Source organism: Stegostoma tigrinum, chromosome 49 (genome assembly GCF_030684315.1).
Source record: "Stegostoma tigrinum isolate sSteTig4 chromosome 49, sSteTig4.hap1, whole genome shotgun sequence".
NCBI classification, from domain to species: domain Eukaryota; kingdom Metazoa; phylum Chordata; class Chondrichthyes; order Orectolobiformes; family Stegostomatidae; genus Stegostoma; species Stegostoma tigrinum.
In genome coordinates, this window is record NC_081402.1 from 2244653 (window position 1) to 2261204 (window position 16552).

A 16552-nucleotide genomic window follows, 5' to 3' on the forward strand; every position below is an offset into this window, starting at 1 on the left:
GCAGGTGCTCCCATTCTCCCCCTCCTCCCTCCTCCAAGGGAATGGGTGCCCCGTTCTTCCCCGCTGAGGGAGGGGGCCTCCATTCCCCCCACCCCTGCCCTTATTTTAGTCATCTCTCCATGTCCCGTACTGATGTCCCTGCCAGCCCCTGCACCCAGACACTCTTTACTTTGCCCTGACCCAGTCCGTCTCTGTCCAAGTCCATCTCTGTGTGTGCGCGTGGAGATGGAGTTTATCTCTGTCCCAGTCCATCTCTGTGTGCGCGGGGAGATGGAGTTTATCTCTGTCCCAATCCATCTCTGTGTGCGCGCGGGGAGATGGAGTTTATCTCTGTCCCAGTCCATCTCTGTGTGTGCGAGTGGAGATGGAGTTTATCTCTGTGCCAATCCATCTCTGTGTGTGCGGGGAGATGGAGTTTATCTCTGTCCCAGTCCATCTGTGTGTGTGCGAGTGGAGATGGAGTTTATCTCTGTCCCAGTCCATCTCTGTGTGTGCGTGTGGAGATGGAGTTTATCTCTGTCCCAGTCCATCTCTGTTTGCGCGCGTGGAGATGGAGTTTATCTCTGTCCCAGTCCATCTCTGTTTGCGCGCTTGGAGATGGAGTTTATCTCTGTCCCAGTCCATCTCTGTGTGTGCGCGTGGAGATGGAGTTTATCTCTGTCCCAGTCCATCTCTGCGTGTGCGAGTGGAGATGGAGTTTATCTCTGTCCGTCCATCTCTGTGTGTGCAGGGAGATGGAGTTTATCTCTGTCCCAGTCCATCTCTGTGTGCGCGCGTGGAGATGGAGTTTATCTCTGTCCCAGTCCATCTCTGTGTGCGAGTGGAGATGGAGTTTATCTCTGTCCCAGTCCATCTCTGTGTGTGCGTGGGGAGATGGAGTTTATCTCTGTCCCAGTCCATCTCTGTTTGTGCGCGTGGAGATGGAGTTTATCTCTGTCCCAGTCAATCTCTGTGTGTGCGAGTGGAGATGGAGTTTATCTCTGTGCCAATCCATCTCTGTGTGCGCGCATGGAGATGGAACAAGGAACAAAGAAAATTACAGCACAGGAACAGGCCCTTCGGCCCTCCAAGTCTGCGCCGATGGAGATCCTCTGTCTAACCTGTTGTCTATTTTCTAAAGGTCTGTGTCCATTTGCTCCCTTCCCATCCATGTACCTGTCCAGATATACCTTAAAAGACGCTAACATGTCTGCGTCTACCACCTCCGCTGGCAATGCGTTCCAGGCACCCACCACCCTCTGTGTAAAGAACTTTCCACGCATATCTCCCTTAAACTTTCCTCCTCTCACTTTGAACTCATGACCCCGAGTAATTGAGTCCCCGGACTCTGGGAAAAGGCTTCTTGCTATCCACCCTGTCTATGCCGCTCATGATTTTGTAGACCTCAATCAGGTCCCCCCTCAATCTCCGTCTTTCTAATGAAAATAATCCTCAGCTACCCAACCTTTCTTCATAGCTAGCGCCCTCCATACCAGGCAACATCCTGGTGAACCTCCTCTGCACCCTCTCCAAAGCATCCACATCCTTTTGGTAATGTGGTGACCAGAACTGTACTCAGTACTCCAAATGCGGCTGAACCAAAGTCCTATACAACTGTAACATGACCTGCCAACTCTTGTACTCAATACCCCGCCCAATGAAGGAAAGCATGCCATATGCCTTCGAGACCACCCTATTGACCTGCGTTGCCACCTTCAGGGAACAATGGACCTGAACACCCAGATCTCTCTGCATATCAATTTGCCCCAGGACTTTCCATTTACTGTATAGTTCGCCCTTGAATTGGATCTTCCAAAATGCATCACCTCGCATTTGCCCGGATTGAACTCCATCTGATATTTACCTGCCCAACTCTCCAGTCTATTTATATTCTGCTGTAATCTCTGACAGTCCCCCTCACTATCTGCTACTCCACCAATCTTAGTGTCATCTGCAAACTTGCTGATCAGACCACCTACACCTTCCTCCAGATCATTTACGTATATCACAAACAACAGTGGTCCCAGCTCAGATCCCTGTGGAACACCACTAGTCATAGGTCTCCAATTTGAGAAACTCCCTTCTACTACTAGTCTCTGGAGTTTACCTCTGTCCCAGTCCATCTCTGTCTGCGCGGGGAGATGGAGTTTACCTCGGTCCCAGTCCATCTCTGTGTGCGCAGGGAGATGGAGTTTACCTCTGTCCCAGTCCATCTCCATGCACGTGGGGAGATGGTGACTGACAGGCCCATGTCTGTGCGGTTGTCCATTCCTTATTCAAGCAGACTGGTCGACGTTTCCTAACGAGTGAATGTGCAGTGACCCTCAACAATTCTCCATCACCACAGCCAACTGGAAGAGGAAGGAGACTGCAGCTCAGCCTCAGTGCAGCCAGAGTGCGTGACCTCAGTAAGCATACCCACCAGGAACTCGCTGAACTGGACAGAGGGGCAGAAGGTCCTACTGCTGTTCCTGTGTGCCCCAATTGCCACACCAGGCTGGTGGGGTGGGAGGGCATCGCTTTGTGTCAAGCTCCAACCGAAACCATCCATCCCTCCTCATCACCCACCTCAGGCCAAGGGGAGGCACCAGTTTAACACGGGACGGATCTGCAACTCATTTAGATGTGACAGGTCCGAGAACACTCCTGGACTAATCCCAGAGTGAGCAGTGTATCTGTGGAGCCTCAGTGTGTTCCTGGATTAATCCCAGAGTGAGCAGTGTATCTGGGGAGCCTCCGTACACTCCTGGATTAATCCCAGAGTGAGCAGTGTACCTGGGGAGTCTCAGTACACTCCTGGCTTAATCCCAGAGTGAGCAGTGTATCTGAGAGCATGAGTTCACACACCCCTCCCCACCCCAGATTAATCCCAGTGTCTGAGAGCACTCCCCAGATTAATCCCAGACTGTATCTGGGAATCTGAGTCCCGACCCAGATTAATCTTGGAGTGAGCAGTGTGCCCATAAGACCAGAAGACATAGGAGCAGAAATTAGTCCATTTGGCCCATCAAGTCTGCTCTGCCATGCAGTCATGGCTGACAGGCTCCTTAACCCCATTCTCCTGCTTTCTCCCTGTGACCTTGATCCCCTTCATTATCAAGAACCTCTCTATCTCAGTGTTAAATATACTCAATGACCTGGCCTCCACATCCTTCTGTGGCAGTGAATTCCATAAATTCACCATTCTCTGACTGAAGACATTTCTCCTTATCTCCGTTCTAAAGGGTCTTCCCTTTACTCTACGGCTGTACCCTCGGGTCGTAGTCTCTCTGACCAATGGAAGCATCCTCCCCTGTACATCCACTCTGTTCAGGCCATTCAGTATTCTGTAAGTTTCAATTAGATGTCCCTTCATCCTTCTCAACTCCAATGAGAACAGTCCCAGAGTCCTCAAACGTTCCTCCTATATTAAGCTTTTCATTCCTGGGACCATTCTCGTGAACCTCCTCTGAACCCGCTCCAGGGCCAGTACATCCATCTCGCGATATGGGGCCCAAAACTGTCCAGGGGAGTCTCAGTATGTTCCCAGATTAGTCCTGGAGTGAGGGGTGTACCCAGGCGTCCACGTGTGAGAATGAGACCGTGCGTCCATTTTTCATTGTGAATGTGACTGTACGTGTGTCTGTGAGAGAGTGTGTGTGGATATCTGAGTGAGACAGCTTGTACTTCTGTTTTGAGGGTATGTGTGTATGAGAGAGAGTGTGAGTGTACAAGTGTGTGTCACCTGTGTTCTTGGGCTAACACTGACAACAGGGAGGATTCCCTGCAGACCTTTCATCTGATGCTCAATATAATACTGATTGATTTAGACAGTGTCCATTGTTACTCAGTGCTGGCTGCTCTGATGGGGGAGGAAGAGAGGAGGTAGAGGTGAATATTCAGCAGTTACTTTCCTGTTCATGTCAGCAATGAGGATGCAGATGACAGCAGTCACAAGCTTACACAAGATTGCTGCAGTCAGTGGGAAATCATAGACCAGCCCAGGCAGGACTGACGTGTCTCGTCAATACCGACTTGCCTTTGCTAACCCAGTGAGCAAACACATCCAAATCAAGGAGGGAGGGAGACAGAGAGAGAGACATTGCTGTGGTTGAGTCCCTATTTCAACATGGCACCACTCAGCACTGACCCTTCGACAGCGCCCGCTCCCTCGGCCCTGACCCTCATTGTAGTGAGAGAGAGATTGCCCTCTCCAGGGGTGCAATGCTTATTATAATTATCATGACTGCAATAGCCCCCACTAATTGAAGGAGCAAAAATTGGGATCATATTCGGTCATTGCTCTGCTTTTCTGTTCCTCCTTGTGGGTTAGTAATATCAGTTCCTTATCTACTGAAAGTCAGGTTTTTAACTCCAGAACTGGATAAGCACTTTATTGATGCACTGTATACATTATATATAGTACTCTATATGCTTTCACATTCATTAAACGGTGAATATATATCTGTCTATAACACTCGAGTGCAGGGAAGAGATTCAAAATGGCTGCTCCATGGCCATTGACACAGTTTCAGCTCGAGCCCAAATCGGATAGAGAGGCTAGGAATCTTCTAACTGTTCCCCCTCCCTAACCACCCCCCGCTGCCCGCATCGAATCCCCCGCCCCCAGCCGAGCCTTGGTAAGCGGCCCAACTCGGGGACGTGGCCGCACTGATGAGGCCTGGTTGCCGTGCTTCTGTTACTGTAGGTTTCAGGGGATGGGATTGTGTAGTGGAGGTGGTTGTGTGGGGAGGGAGCAGGGCGGGTGGGTGGATGGTAGTTATCGCTAGGGACACATCCAGTTCGAGGCCTGTCCCTCAAGACCACAGAGGGCAGTTTACTCGGGCCTTGCCAGTGAAGGACTCCATGGACAGAGAGAGAGAGAGAGAGACACCCCAGTTAAGGCAGTATGATCCGGCAGCAGAAGCAGCTTCTAACAGAACTTTGAAAGGGGACGAGTGAGAAATTATCCCAGAGGTGACCGAAGTGGGTGGGGAAAGAGGTTGAGACTAATTGGACAGCTATTAAACAGGGCAGACACGGGCAAAAACAGACCCCTCCCACTCCCACATGAGGAGAGAATCCAACATGTGAGCAGAAACCCCCCACTCAGAATAGCAGAACTCAGCAGGTTGTCTCTGTCTGATCCAGGCAACTGGATTGGGTGGAGAGTCTGGGAGCCAAGATTGTGTAAAGTTGTGGGATTGCACTGTGTGTCAACGGAAATGGAGGTGGCATTCTGCTTTCTGTTGACTCTGGCCTCAGTGTCCCTCCTCCCAGGGCCCGCATGCTCCCTTCCCCCCCCACCCCTCACTCCCCCAAACCCTCCTTTCTTCCCACCCCCTCCAATCTCACGGCTGGCCACAGTCTGTATCTTTGGAGAGTTGGCTTTGACCTGCAGTGCTGGGGTAGTTGGGGTGGGTGGAGACACAATGTGTAAGGAATTGAGGGGGAGAGTGATGATGTGCAGGGGAGGCAGTGAGGGAGCGGGGGAGAGAGTGAAAGAGGAAGAGAAAGAGAGGAAGTGAGAGGCAGAGAGACAGTGAGAGACAGACAGACGTTGAGAACGGGATTCAGAGAGAAAGACATAGTGACAAAGGCAGAGGGAGAAACAGAGAGAGAAACAGACACAGAGAAAGAAAGGCAGACTGCAAAGGAGAGATGAAGGAGGGAGCAGTGGGCTGTGGAGTTTCGAAGGGACTGAGTCTCTGATGACAGAGACTGTGGTTATCTGCCCAGGCAGGTCTGTTGTAAATTGGATCAGCACCTCACAATGCAATGTGTGAGTAACGTGCTCACATCCCTCGCTACACTGTGATCAGCTTGGCATCCTGTTGACGCAGCAACCTCCCAGACCACGGCAGGGTCAATACTCAGGCAGCAGAGCTCAGCTCAGTGCCCCTATTCTCACCCCCAGCTATGACAGTACCCAAAGTTTACAGATGAATGGACTCTCTGGCCTCAAGTAACGCTGACCTCGTTCGCGTTATCTCACCTAATGCACACATCCTGTGCAATGTAAGCTGTGTGCCTCTGTCTAAGTCTTTTTGATCTGTACATCCTTTGCTTACTATGATCTGACTGTCCTGCTCGTAAACAAAGCTTTCACTGTATTTCGGTACACATGGCAATAAATAAATCCAAAAATCAGTCAGGTACATCGCCTGACAGCCCAGCAATTACCCCTCTTCCTTTGCACTTGGCTCTGCCTCTCGTACTCTCTCTCTCTCTCTCTCTCTCTACCTGCTGCCCCTTACTCTGTCACTACTTTTCCCTCTCCATCTCTATCTGTCTGTGTTGCTATCGCTGTTTCTCCATCTCTCTTTCTCTCTCTCTCCATCTCTGTCCCACTCATTTTGTCTTTCTGTATCTCTTCAATATCTCTTCTTGGCTCTCTTTTTCAATCTATCTGTGTGCGTCTCTCTCTCTGTCTCTCTCTCTCTCTCTCTCTCTCTCTTTCTCTTCATTCTTCCTGTATCTCTTCAATCTCTCTCTTTCTGTCCATGTCTCCCTCACTGGCTACAATTACTTCTTTCTGTCTGTCTTGTTATTGCTGTCTGTCTCTGTCTCCCTGTGTGCAACTCCCACTCCATCTCCCCCCGCCTTCCCTATGTCTCCGTCTCTTATACTCACCCTCCCTATCTTCCTGTCCCTCTTTCTGTCTCTCCATCTGCTTCCCTGTCTTGTCTTACCCCCTTTCAAGATGTGGATGCTACTGACTGGGCCCAGTATATACCCCCAATCCTTAATTGCCCCTCCAGCATGAGAAGGTCCCTATACTGTGCGGTGTAGGGACATTACGCACCATGCTCCCGTTATGAGGGAGTTCCAGGATTCTGACCCCCCCCCCCCCCAGTGGCACTGAAGGAACAGCTGATGGTATCATTCCCAGTTGGGATGGTGTTGGGCTTCTTTGAGGGGAACTTGCAGGGGGTTTGGAGCTCCCCCTGCATCTCTGCTGTCCCTGGTCCTTTGGGAGGGTGGGGTAGAGGTGTTGGGGTTCGGAAAGTGCAGTCGGAGGAGCCTTGGCGAGTCACTGCGGTGCGTCCTGTAGACGGTACACACTGCTGCGGCTGTGCGTTGGCGGTGCAGGTCAGCTGAGCATTCCTAATGAGCCCAGCTATGTCAGTGGTGGGGGAGGGAGTGTTGAAGTTTGGGGGGGTTAGTGTGTCGATTGAGCTGGGGGGTGGGTGGGGGCTGTGGGTGTGCCGGTGCTGCGTTGTCCCAGAAAGCGTTCTTCTCGGGTGTTTTTGGAGCGGCACCCGTACAGGGCAGGTGGGGAGTATTCCCTCACCCTCTTGACTTGTGCCTCGTTGATGGTGGGACCAGCTTTGGGGGGGTGGGGGTTGGGGAGGGAGGCAAGAGAGGATTTACTTGCAGCGAGATTTCCTGCGCCTGACCTGCTCTTTTCGATCTGCAGTAGTGATATGGCTCGGTCTGGTTCAATTTCTGATCCATCCCAGGGTGTTTGTAGTGGCGGGGGTGGGAGGGGGTACAGTGATGTGACACCCATTGAACGCCAAAGGGGCAATGGTTAGATTTTCTGAATGGTAACCCCTGCAGGATGTTGACAGTGAGGTGATATTGTGATGGTAATGCCATTGAATGTCAAGGGAAGGTTGGTTGGTTGGGGAGGGGGTGGAAAGTGGTGGTTAGATCTTTCGTTGGAGACGGTAACCCCCAGGATGTTGATAGTGGGAGGGGGCCAGGATTCAGTGATGGTAACACCATTAAATGTCCAGGAAGTGATGGTTAGATTCTCTCTCATTGGTAACCCCCTCTGGATGTTGACCGCTCACTGGGGGGCTCGATTATTGTGACGCCATTGAATGTCAACGGGGCGATGACTGGGCGATGCACAGATTTGGGGGCGCCATTGTATTTGGCCACGAGCAAGGAAGTTGAGGGGCGAGGTACGCTGGGTTGGAGAGTGTTGTAGGCCACCGGTCAGAGTTCCTACGGCAGGCGGCTCTCCCTGCTCCATCCCCATGCCATCAGTTGCCTCCCTTCTCGTCCTTGGGGGTGTCTCCGTTGTGTGACCGCTGGGACAGGTGCGAGGCAAAGCTTGCCATAGTCGCCGCTGCCTTGAAACTGCGCTTGCGCCGCTGAACGTTCTGTTCCGGGTGGAAGATGATGACATAGACTTTGGGGATGTAGAGCATCCCCAGGCAAACGAACGCGCTGAGGCTCAGCGACACAGTCAGCGTCGTCGTTTGGATGTACATCTGCAAGACAAAGCAAGCCACCAATCATCAGCAAATGAGCAACTCGAGGCTCCTCTCCATTCCCCCCCAAACCCGACCTTTCGGCATGTATAAAGTAGCATCAGAAAGCTACAAGCCTGAGGATTGGGAGCATTTGGCAAAAGAGAAACCGTTTGATCAAGGGACTGGAGGGAAACAGAGGCTGAAAGTAATACTGAAAGCAACCTATAAACGGGCTGTAAGAGCTTCTACAAACAAGTGAAGGAGAAAGCTAAATGAGGACTAATGTGCAAACCGGAAGTGGGGCGATTATAATGGGGAATGAGGAGATGGAAGAAGATTTCTTCAGTTCTGTCTTCACAAAAGAGGATAGGAACAACCTCGCTCAAAGGTGAAGGGAGAGGGTGCAACTGAAGGAAAGGAGTATGACTGAGAAAAGGGAGCTGGATCAATTAACAATGTTAAATGTAGACAAAATTAACAGGATATAATAATCAGAGATAGAAGGAACTTCGATGCTGGAGTCTGAGATATCAAGGCGTGGAGCTGGATGAACAGAGCAGGACAGGCAGCATCAGAGGAGCAGGAAAGCTGATGTCAGGTTTGGACCCTTCTTCAGAAAAATACAATAATGTCAATTCCACAGTTCTAAAGACAGTGAAGATGGTTATGTAAGATTACAAAGAGATCTTGATTAATGGGCTCAGGAGGGACAGATGGAGTTGAATTTGGATAAATGCGAGGTGTCACTAAAACGAACATGGGGCTGGACTTATACAATGAAACTTAGGGCCTTGGGTGGTATTGTAGAACACAGAGATCGGGTGGGGGGGGGGTGCTCAGGGACATAACCCTTTGAAGTTGGCGTCACAGGTAGACAGGGTGGGGAAGGAGGCGCTCGGCGCGCTGGCCTTCATCGCTCAGACCCTCTGAATGTATGAGCTGGGGACGTCATGTTGAGGTTGTTCAGGGAACATTGGTGAGGGCCTCTTCTGGAGCGCTGTGCCCCAGCTCTGGTCTCCCCCCGCCCCCGTTATAGGAAGGGTATTATTAAACTGGAGAGGGTTCGGGAGAGATTCACCGGGACGTGGCCGGGAATGGAGAGGATCATAAAATGATGACAGGTTTAGATAGAGTTGATGGTGATTGTCTATTCCCTAAGGTGGTATATTTCAAGACGAGACAGTACATTATTAAGGTGAGAGGAGAGACATTTTAAAAATATGAGTGGCAAACTTTTAACACAGAGGGCAATTTGTGTATGAAATGAACTTCTTGCTGGAGTACTGGATGTGGATTCAGTTAGAATATTTGAAAGATGTTTGGATGGATTCATGAATAGGAAAGGTTGGAGAGATATTGGCCAGGAGCAGAAAGATGAGACTACTTTAGTATGGGATTATGGTCAGCATGGACTAGTTGGATGGAAGGGTCTGTTTCAATGCTGTATGATTCTAAGTGGCCCTGAGAGTAGCGAATGGTGTTGTGTTCCAGACCAGAAATGTATAGACTCAGGACTAATTCCCAATAGACTGAAGGGCAGCAAATGTAACCCGACTATTTAAAAAGGGAGTCGGGGAGGGGAGGGATGAAACAGAACTGATTAGCAGTTAGCCAAACAGCCGGGGTGGGGCAAACACTGGACTCTGCATTGAAACACATGAGAGAACATTTGTAAAGTAGTTGGACAAAGGGTTTTAGAAAAACAAATCAAAGTGTCAATAAATGAGTGTGTTTTCCGCTCGGCAGCCACAGACAGGTGGATAACACGCAGGGATAACCCCCTCCCAGCACCCTACACCCCTCCCTGTCTCTGTCACCCCCTCCATCCCCCTACCCCCCCTCCCTATCTCTGTCACCTCCTCCAGCACCCTACACTCCCTCCCTGTCTCTGTCACACCCTCCAGCCCCCTACACCCCCTCCCTGTCTCTGTCACCCCCTCCAGCTTCCTACACCCCCTCCCTGTCTCCGTCACCCCCTCCAGCCCCCTACACTCCCTCCCTGTCTCTGTCACCCCCTCCAGCCCCCTACACCCCCTCCCTATCTCCGTCACCCCCTCCAGCCCCCTACACCCCCTCCCTGTCTCCGTCACCCCCTCCAGCCCCCTACACCCCCTCCCTGTCTCCGTCACCCCCTCCAGCCCCCTACACCCCCTCCCTGACTCTGTCACCCCCTCCCTATCTCTGTCACCCCTCCAGCCCCCTACACCCCCCCATCTCTGTTACCCCCTACACCCCCTCCCTATCTCCGTCACCCCCTCCAGCCCCCTACACCCCCTCCCTATCTCTGTCACCCCCTCCAGCCCCTTACACCCCCTCCCTATCTCTGTCACCCCCGACACCCCCTCCCTATCCCTGTCACCCCTACACCCCCTCCCTATCTCCTCACCCCCTCCAGCCCTCCACACCCCCTCACTATCTCTGTCATCTTCTTCCAGCTCCTACACTCTTTCCCAACTTGTGTATTTATCCTGCCTTCCCAGTTTGAATCCTGCGATTGGCCCAGGGATGTTTTCCAAGCTGAATCTCCCATTTTTCTGACAGCTGTTGTGAGCAGATGCCGGGGATGAAGAGGAGGCCGATGGCGTAGGGGAAGATTAATGAGATTAATGTTAGACTACGGTCTCCTGGCAGAATACACCCAGGATAGAACCCAGGAGAAAGAGGGGGTGTGAGAGGTTGAGGGAGTGTGAGAGGGAGAGGGATGAGGGGAAGTTAAGGCAGGTCTTGGAGTGAGGAAAATGAAGAGGATTGAGTGGGGGAGAGAGAAGGGGAATGAGGGGAAATTGAGGCAGATTGTGGAGTGAGGTGGATGAAGAAGATCGAGCAGGGGAGACGCAGAGAGAGAGAGATGAGGGGGCTAGACAGGGAGAGGACTGATGGTGAGGAGGTGAGGCAGCCTGGGGAGAGACGGAATGGGGAGAGGGAGTGAGGAGAAGAGGGAATGATGTGGGGATGGAGTAGAGTGGACAGGGAATGATGGGGAGAGGGAATGATGCAGAGAGAAAGGGAATGGGGAGACGCAGTGATGGGAGGAAGTGAGGAGGAGGGGCACTGATGTGAGGAGGGAGGGGGAGAGGGAATGACCTGGTGAGGTAGTGATGTGGGGAGGGAAGGGGAGAGGGAATGACGTGGGGAGGTAGTGATGTGGGGAGGGAAGGGGAAAGGGAATGACGTGGGGAGGTAGTGATGTGGGGAGAGAGGGGGAGAGGGAATGAAATGGACAGGGAGTGACGGGAGGGGAAGAGGGACGTGGGGAGGGGGAGAGACATTGGGAGGGGAGCAAAGAGGAGGGGTGATGTAGGGAGGGAGTGGGGAGAGGGAATGACTTGGGGAGGTAGTGATGTGGGGAGGGAAGGGGAGAGGGAATGATGTGGGGAGGTAGTGATGTGGGGAGGGAAGGGGAAAGGGAATGACGAGGGGAGGTAGTGATGTGGGGAGGGAGGGGGAGAGGGAATGACATGGACAGGGAGTGACGGGAGGGAGGGGGAGAGGGGAAGAGGGATGTGGGGGGGGGAGACATTGGGAGGGGGAGTGAGGAGGAGGAGGATTGACGGAGGGAGGGAGGGGTAGAGGGAGTGATGGGGGGGCGGAGGGAGGGGGAAATGTTGAGAGGGAAGGGTTAGCCTGTACCTTCTCCGCTGACCCTGCCGTGCCGAAGAAGATGGGGACAAAAGCCAGCCAGATGATGCAGGTCGTGTACATGGTGAAGCCAATCGGCTTGGCCTCATTGAAGGTCTCAGGCACACCACGGCTCTTGATGGCATAGACGGTGCAGGTCACCATCAGCACCAGGCTGTAACCCAGGCAACCCAGGATGGACAGCTCCAACATGTCACACTTGAGTAGGCCCCGGGCCTGCTCGGGGTCAGGGGGCCGCTGTTCCTCATAGTCCACCGCGGCGTGAGGCGGCTGCACCCCCAGCCAGACGAAGACACCCAGGAGCTGCACGGAGATGAGGGCCGAGGTGATGGCCAGCTGCGAGGCCGGGCTGATGAACCGCGGCGGCGTCACCGAGCGCTTGCCCCTCTCGAAGATGCGGTAGATGCGGTTGGTCTTGGTCAGCAGGGCAGAATAGGTGATGCTGGTGCCCAGGCCCAGCAGGAGGCGCCGGAGGGCGCAGACGGCCGTTCCGGGCTCCGCCACCATCAGGAAGGTGATGGCGTGGGTCAGGAAGATCCCGCACAGCAGCACGCAGCTGAGCTCACGGCCGGAGGCTCGGACGATGGGCGTGTCACGGTAACGGATGAAGACCACGGCAGTGCCGGTGGTGGCTAGGACCCCCACCGCGGCCAGAGAGACGGGCACCGCCGCCCAGGCCGAGTACCAATCCAGCTTAGCAACGGGTGTCGGGAGGCAGCCGGTCCGGTTAGGGCTGGGTCTCATGTCGATTGGGCACGGGGCACACTCGAACTCACTCAGCTGGTACCGGTAGCCATCACAGACCTCGCAGTGCCAGCAGCAAGGCACCCCCTTCACCATCTTCTTCCTCTCTCCTGGCCTACACGGCAGGCTGCATACCGACGGCGGGATCTCAGTACCCCCACCACCCCACTGCATCTCCTCCAGCTGTAAGGTCGGGTGGGCGGGGGGGTAGAAAAGAAATCCAGGTTTACAGACTGGCAGAGAGCTCCCTCTACCCGCTTAAACGGTGCGCAGTGCTCACTCGACTCAGCGAAATGGAACATAGTGCTCCCTGCACTCGCTTGAACTGAGAGCAATGCCACCTGTACCCGCTTAAACTGAACGTAATGCTCTCCCTACTCTGTCGAACCGAAACTAAAACTCCCTTTACTGTGTTAAACTGAACGCAGAGGGCTCTCTACTTTCCAAAACCGAAAGTAAAGCTCCCTCTACTCTGCTCAACTAAAGACAGAGAACTCTCTACTTTCCAAAACCTAGCTCCCTTTACATTGTTGAACTGAACATAATGCTGCCTCTATTGTGTTAAACTGAGAGTAAAGCTTTCTCTACTGTGTTAAACTGGGTGTAATGCTTTCTCCTTTACATTTCACTGACTGTTACCTCTACTCTGCTAGACGTCCTCATCATCATCCCCCATCAAACGCTCCTAGGACTGGGACAGCACGGGGTTAGATAAAGAGTAAAGCACCCGAAACACTGTCCCTCCATCAAACACTGCCCAGTACAGGGGGGTTAGATACAGAGTAAAGCTTCCTCTACACTGTTCCCCGCCCCCACCCCCTCAAACACTCCCAGGGACAGGGACAGCACAGGGTTACATACGGAGTAAAGCTCCCTCCACACTGTCTCTCCATCAAACACTCCCAGGGACAGGGACAGCACGGGGTTAGATACAGATTATATCTGGAAAGTATTGTAAGCCGTTAGCCCCACTTTAACAGATTATAGGATCTGAGCACATCTGGTTAAATGAACGTCAGAGTGACCCGCCACTCGGGGCTGTTAAAACATCAATTTAATTGTCAAATCAACTAAATGGTTTAAGCACCTCAGTTTGAGTGTGGAAGAGCTGTGGGATTTAATCTATTTTTATTAGATTCTAAATCCCCCTGCTGTTATGCCTGACATTGCCAACATCCAGTTGTTTGGAAAATGCTGAGTCTTAAATTGAGGCAGGCTGCATGTTCCCATGAACCCAGCTAGGCCGAGGTGTCACCATCATTCATTAACATTTAAAATCCCCTTCAGATATCCGAAGGGAGGGGATGGAGGGGGTGACGGAGATAGGGAGGGGGTGTAGGGGGCTGGAGGGGGTGACGGAGATAGGGAGGGGGTGTAGGGGGCTGGAGGGGGTGGCGGAGATAGGGAGAGGGTGTAGGGGGCTGGAGGGGGTGGCGGAGATAGGGAGGGGGTGTAGGGGACTGGAGGGGGTGGCGGAGATAGGGAGGGGGTGTAGGGGACTGGAGGGGGTGGCGGAGATAGGGAGGGGATGTAGGGGAATGGAGGGGGTGACAGAGATAGAGAGGGGGCTGGAGGGGGTGACAGAGATAAGGCGGGATGGAGGGTATGATGGAGATAGGGAGGGGGTGTAGGGGGATGGAGATGGTCACAGAGATACGGAGGGGGTGCAGGGGGACGGAGGGGGTGGCAGGGACAGGGAGGGATGGAGGGGGTAACAGAGACAGGGAGGGTGTGCAGGGAACTGGAGGAATTTCAAAGTGTGGAAGTGTAATGTAAAATGGAGTTGGATACAGTTCCAAACGGATCACAAAGTGTGGGATGGCGTGACGAAATCTAGGCAATGGGGTGACTGAGGGGAATATTCCGGATTGATACCCACTCTGAGGGCAGAACAGTCTGAATGACCCTGCTACGTTTGGAATTTCTCTGCCCGGGAAAAACGCTGGCCAATCTGAACCCCTTTAGGATCAGATGGGCTGGATATTCCATGGACACTCTCTGAGGAAATTCTGGGTAAATTAGCCCTGATCACATGTCCATCCATGGAGTGGAGCAAGTGGAGTTCCCTGGACTGAGACAGCCAGCCACTGTCCCCACAGCAAGATCCCACAGGGAGTGAGGGTCCCATGTTGGATATGCACTGGGCAAAACCCTCATCCTAAAACACGTCTTCATCTCTCCTCACCCTCACTCATCATTCCAGTGTGGCCATTCGCTCCCTTGTTCACACTGACCCTCCAACAGCGCCCGCTCCCTGAGCACCGACCCTTCGACAGTGCCCACACCTGCCAGCGCTGACCCTCTGACAGCCGTTGCTTACATTCATCTTGAGTTGGTCTGTCCACTGCCCGATGACCTTATATCCAGGTGTGCTCGTGTTGGTATGGTGGTACTGGAAGATATGGTAACGCCCCGGGGCATCCCCGTTCTCATTAAATATCACCGAGGTCCCTGCACTCCCTGCGAGATGCAAAATAGTGTGAGAGCCTCAAAATGCTGGCAAAATATTGACCGTTATCTCAGCATCATCCCTTACAGATACTCATCGAGTCACGCAGGTTGGAAACAGACCCTTCGGTCGAACTCGTCCAGGCCGACCCAGGTATCCTAAGGTTTTTGAGCGGATTTGGAGCATGGGCTGTGGATGTCGTGGTCAGTTGGCTGGTATGTTAGTTCACAGACGTCTCATTACCCTGCTGGGTATCAGCATCATTGCAGCCTCCCATAGAAACGCTGGAGTGTTTCCTCGCCTGTTATTTCAACTCTGGAGTCTGTTGGAGCTGATTACCTCGTTTCCAGGTTTCCTTCGTTATGTTGTAGTTCTATGTGTTTATATCCTAACTTAATCTAGTCCCATTTGTCCCCTATCTCTTCCTATCCACGTCCCCATCCCAATCCCTTTTAAATGTTGTAATTGTACCAGCCCCCACCACTTCCTCTGGCAGCTCGTTCCACACACGCACCACCCTCTGTGTGGAAAAAGTTGCCCCTCAGGTCCCTTCCCCCCCCACCTCACCTTAAATCTATGCCCCTCTAGTTTTGGACTCCCCTACCCCTGGGGGAAAAAGACCTTGTCTATTCACCCTCTCCATGCCCCTCATAATGTTCTAAACCTCTATAAGGTCACCCCTCCAGCCTCTCCCCGTCGCTCAAGCCCTCCAATGTCAATCTTTCCTGAACCCTTTCCAGCTCAGCAACATTTTTTCCTATAGCAGGGAGACCAGAATTGAACAGAGCATTCGAAAAGTGGCCTCACCCGCGTCCTGTACAGCCGCGACATGACCTCCCAAGCCCAGGAATTCGCCGCTTCTGTTTTTAGCGCTTTCATTTCTTTGCCCAGGTGACCCTTTCTGGTCGTCTCGTTGAGATGGTGAAGTCGCTGAAGATTTCTTTTCTGCTCCAATGGCCTGAATTCACCGGTTCAAGCCCAGCTGGCACCCAGAAGCTAATCCCCTCAAAGGCAGGGCAAGAGGAGCAGAAGTAAAGTTATGCTAATGTTGTCTGGCATTGGCAGCTTGGCATAGCCCTGCTGCTGTAGCCAATGCCCCTTAAGGGTTGAGGTGAGTCCAGAGTGACAGCCCCTTTTAGATCGTGGCTGCATTTGACCGAGTGTGGCATGAAGGAGCCCTGGCAAAACTGGAATCAATGGGCATCAGGGGAGAGTCGCATGGGAAGATGGTCGTGGTCATGGGAGGTCAGTCATCTCAGCTCCAGGCCATCTCTGCAGGAGTTCCTCAGGGTAGCGCCCTAGGGCCCCAACCATGTTCAGCTGCTCCACCAGTGACCTTCCCTCCATCGCAAGGTCAAAGGTGGGGATGCTCACCAATGTTCAGCACCATTCGCCCCCTCCTCAGATACAGAAACATCCCGTCACCGAATGCAACAAGATCTGGACAATATCCAGGCTTCGGGCCTGACAGGTGGCATTCGCGCTACACAAATGCCAGGCTATGCCCATCTCCGAGAGAGAGAATCTAACCATCACCCGCTAGACATTCAATGGC

General features: G+C 52.9%; 1 protein-coding gene across 2 annotated transcripts in view; it reads right to left on the bottom strand.

Moving 5' to 3' along the window:
• Positions 1–5281: 5281 nt before the first annotated feature.
• LOC125449975 (metabotropic glutamate receptor 6-like) overlaps positions 5282–16552 on the bottom strand; it is a 47300-nt gene continuing 36029 nt past the window's right edge. For both annotated transcript variants that reach the window (XM_059643143.1, XM_059643144.1), the window contains 3 exons: positions 14869–15008; positions 11796–12731; positions 5282–8183 (listed from right to left, as the gene is read on the bottom strand). In XM_059643143.1, the coding sequence (XP_059499126.1) occupies positions 7953–8183; positions 11796–12731; positions 14869–15008 (1307 nt within the window). In that variant the 3' untranslated portion in view covers positions 5282–7952. The remainder of the gene's footprint in view (positions 8184–11795; positions 12732–14868; positions 15009–16552) is intronic.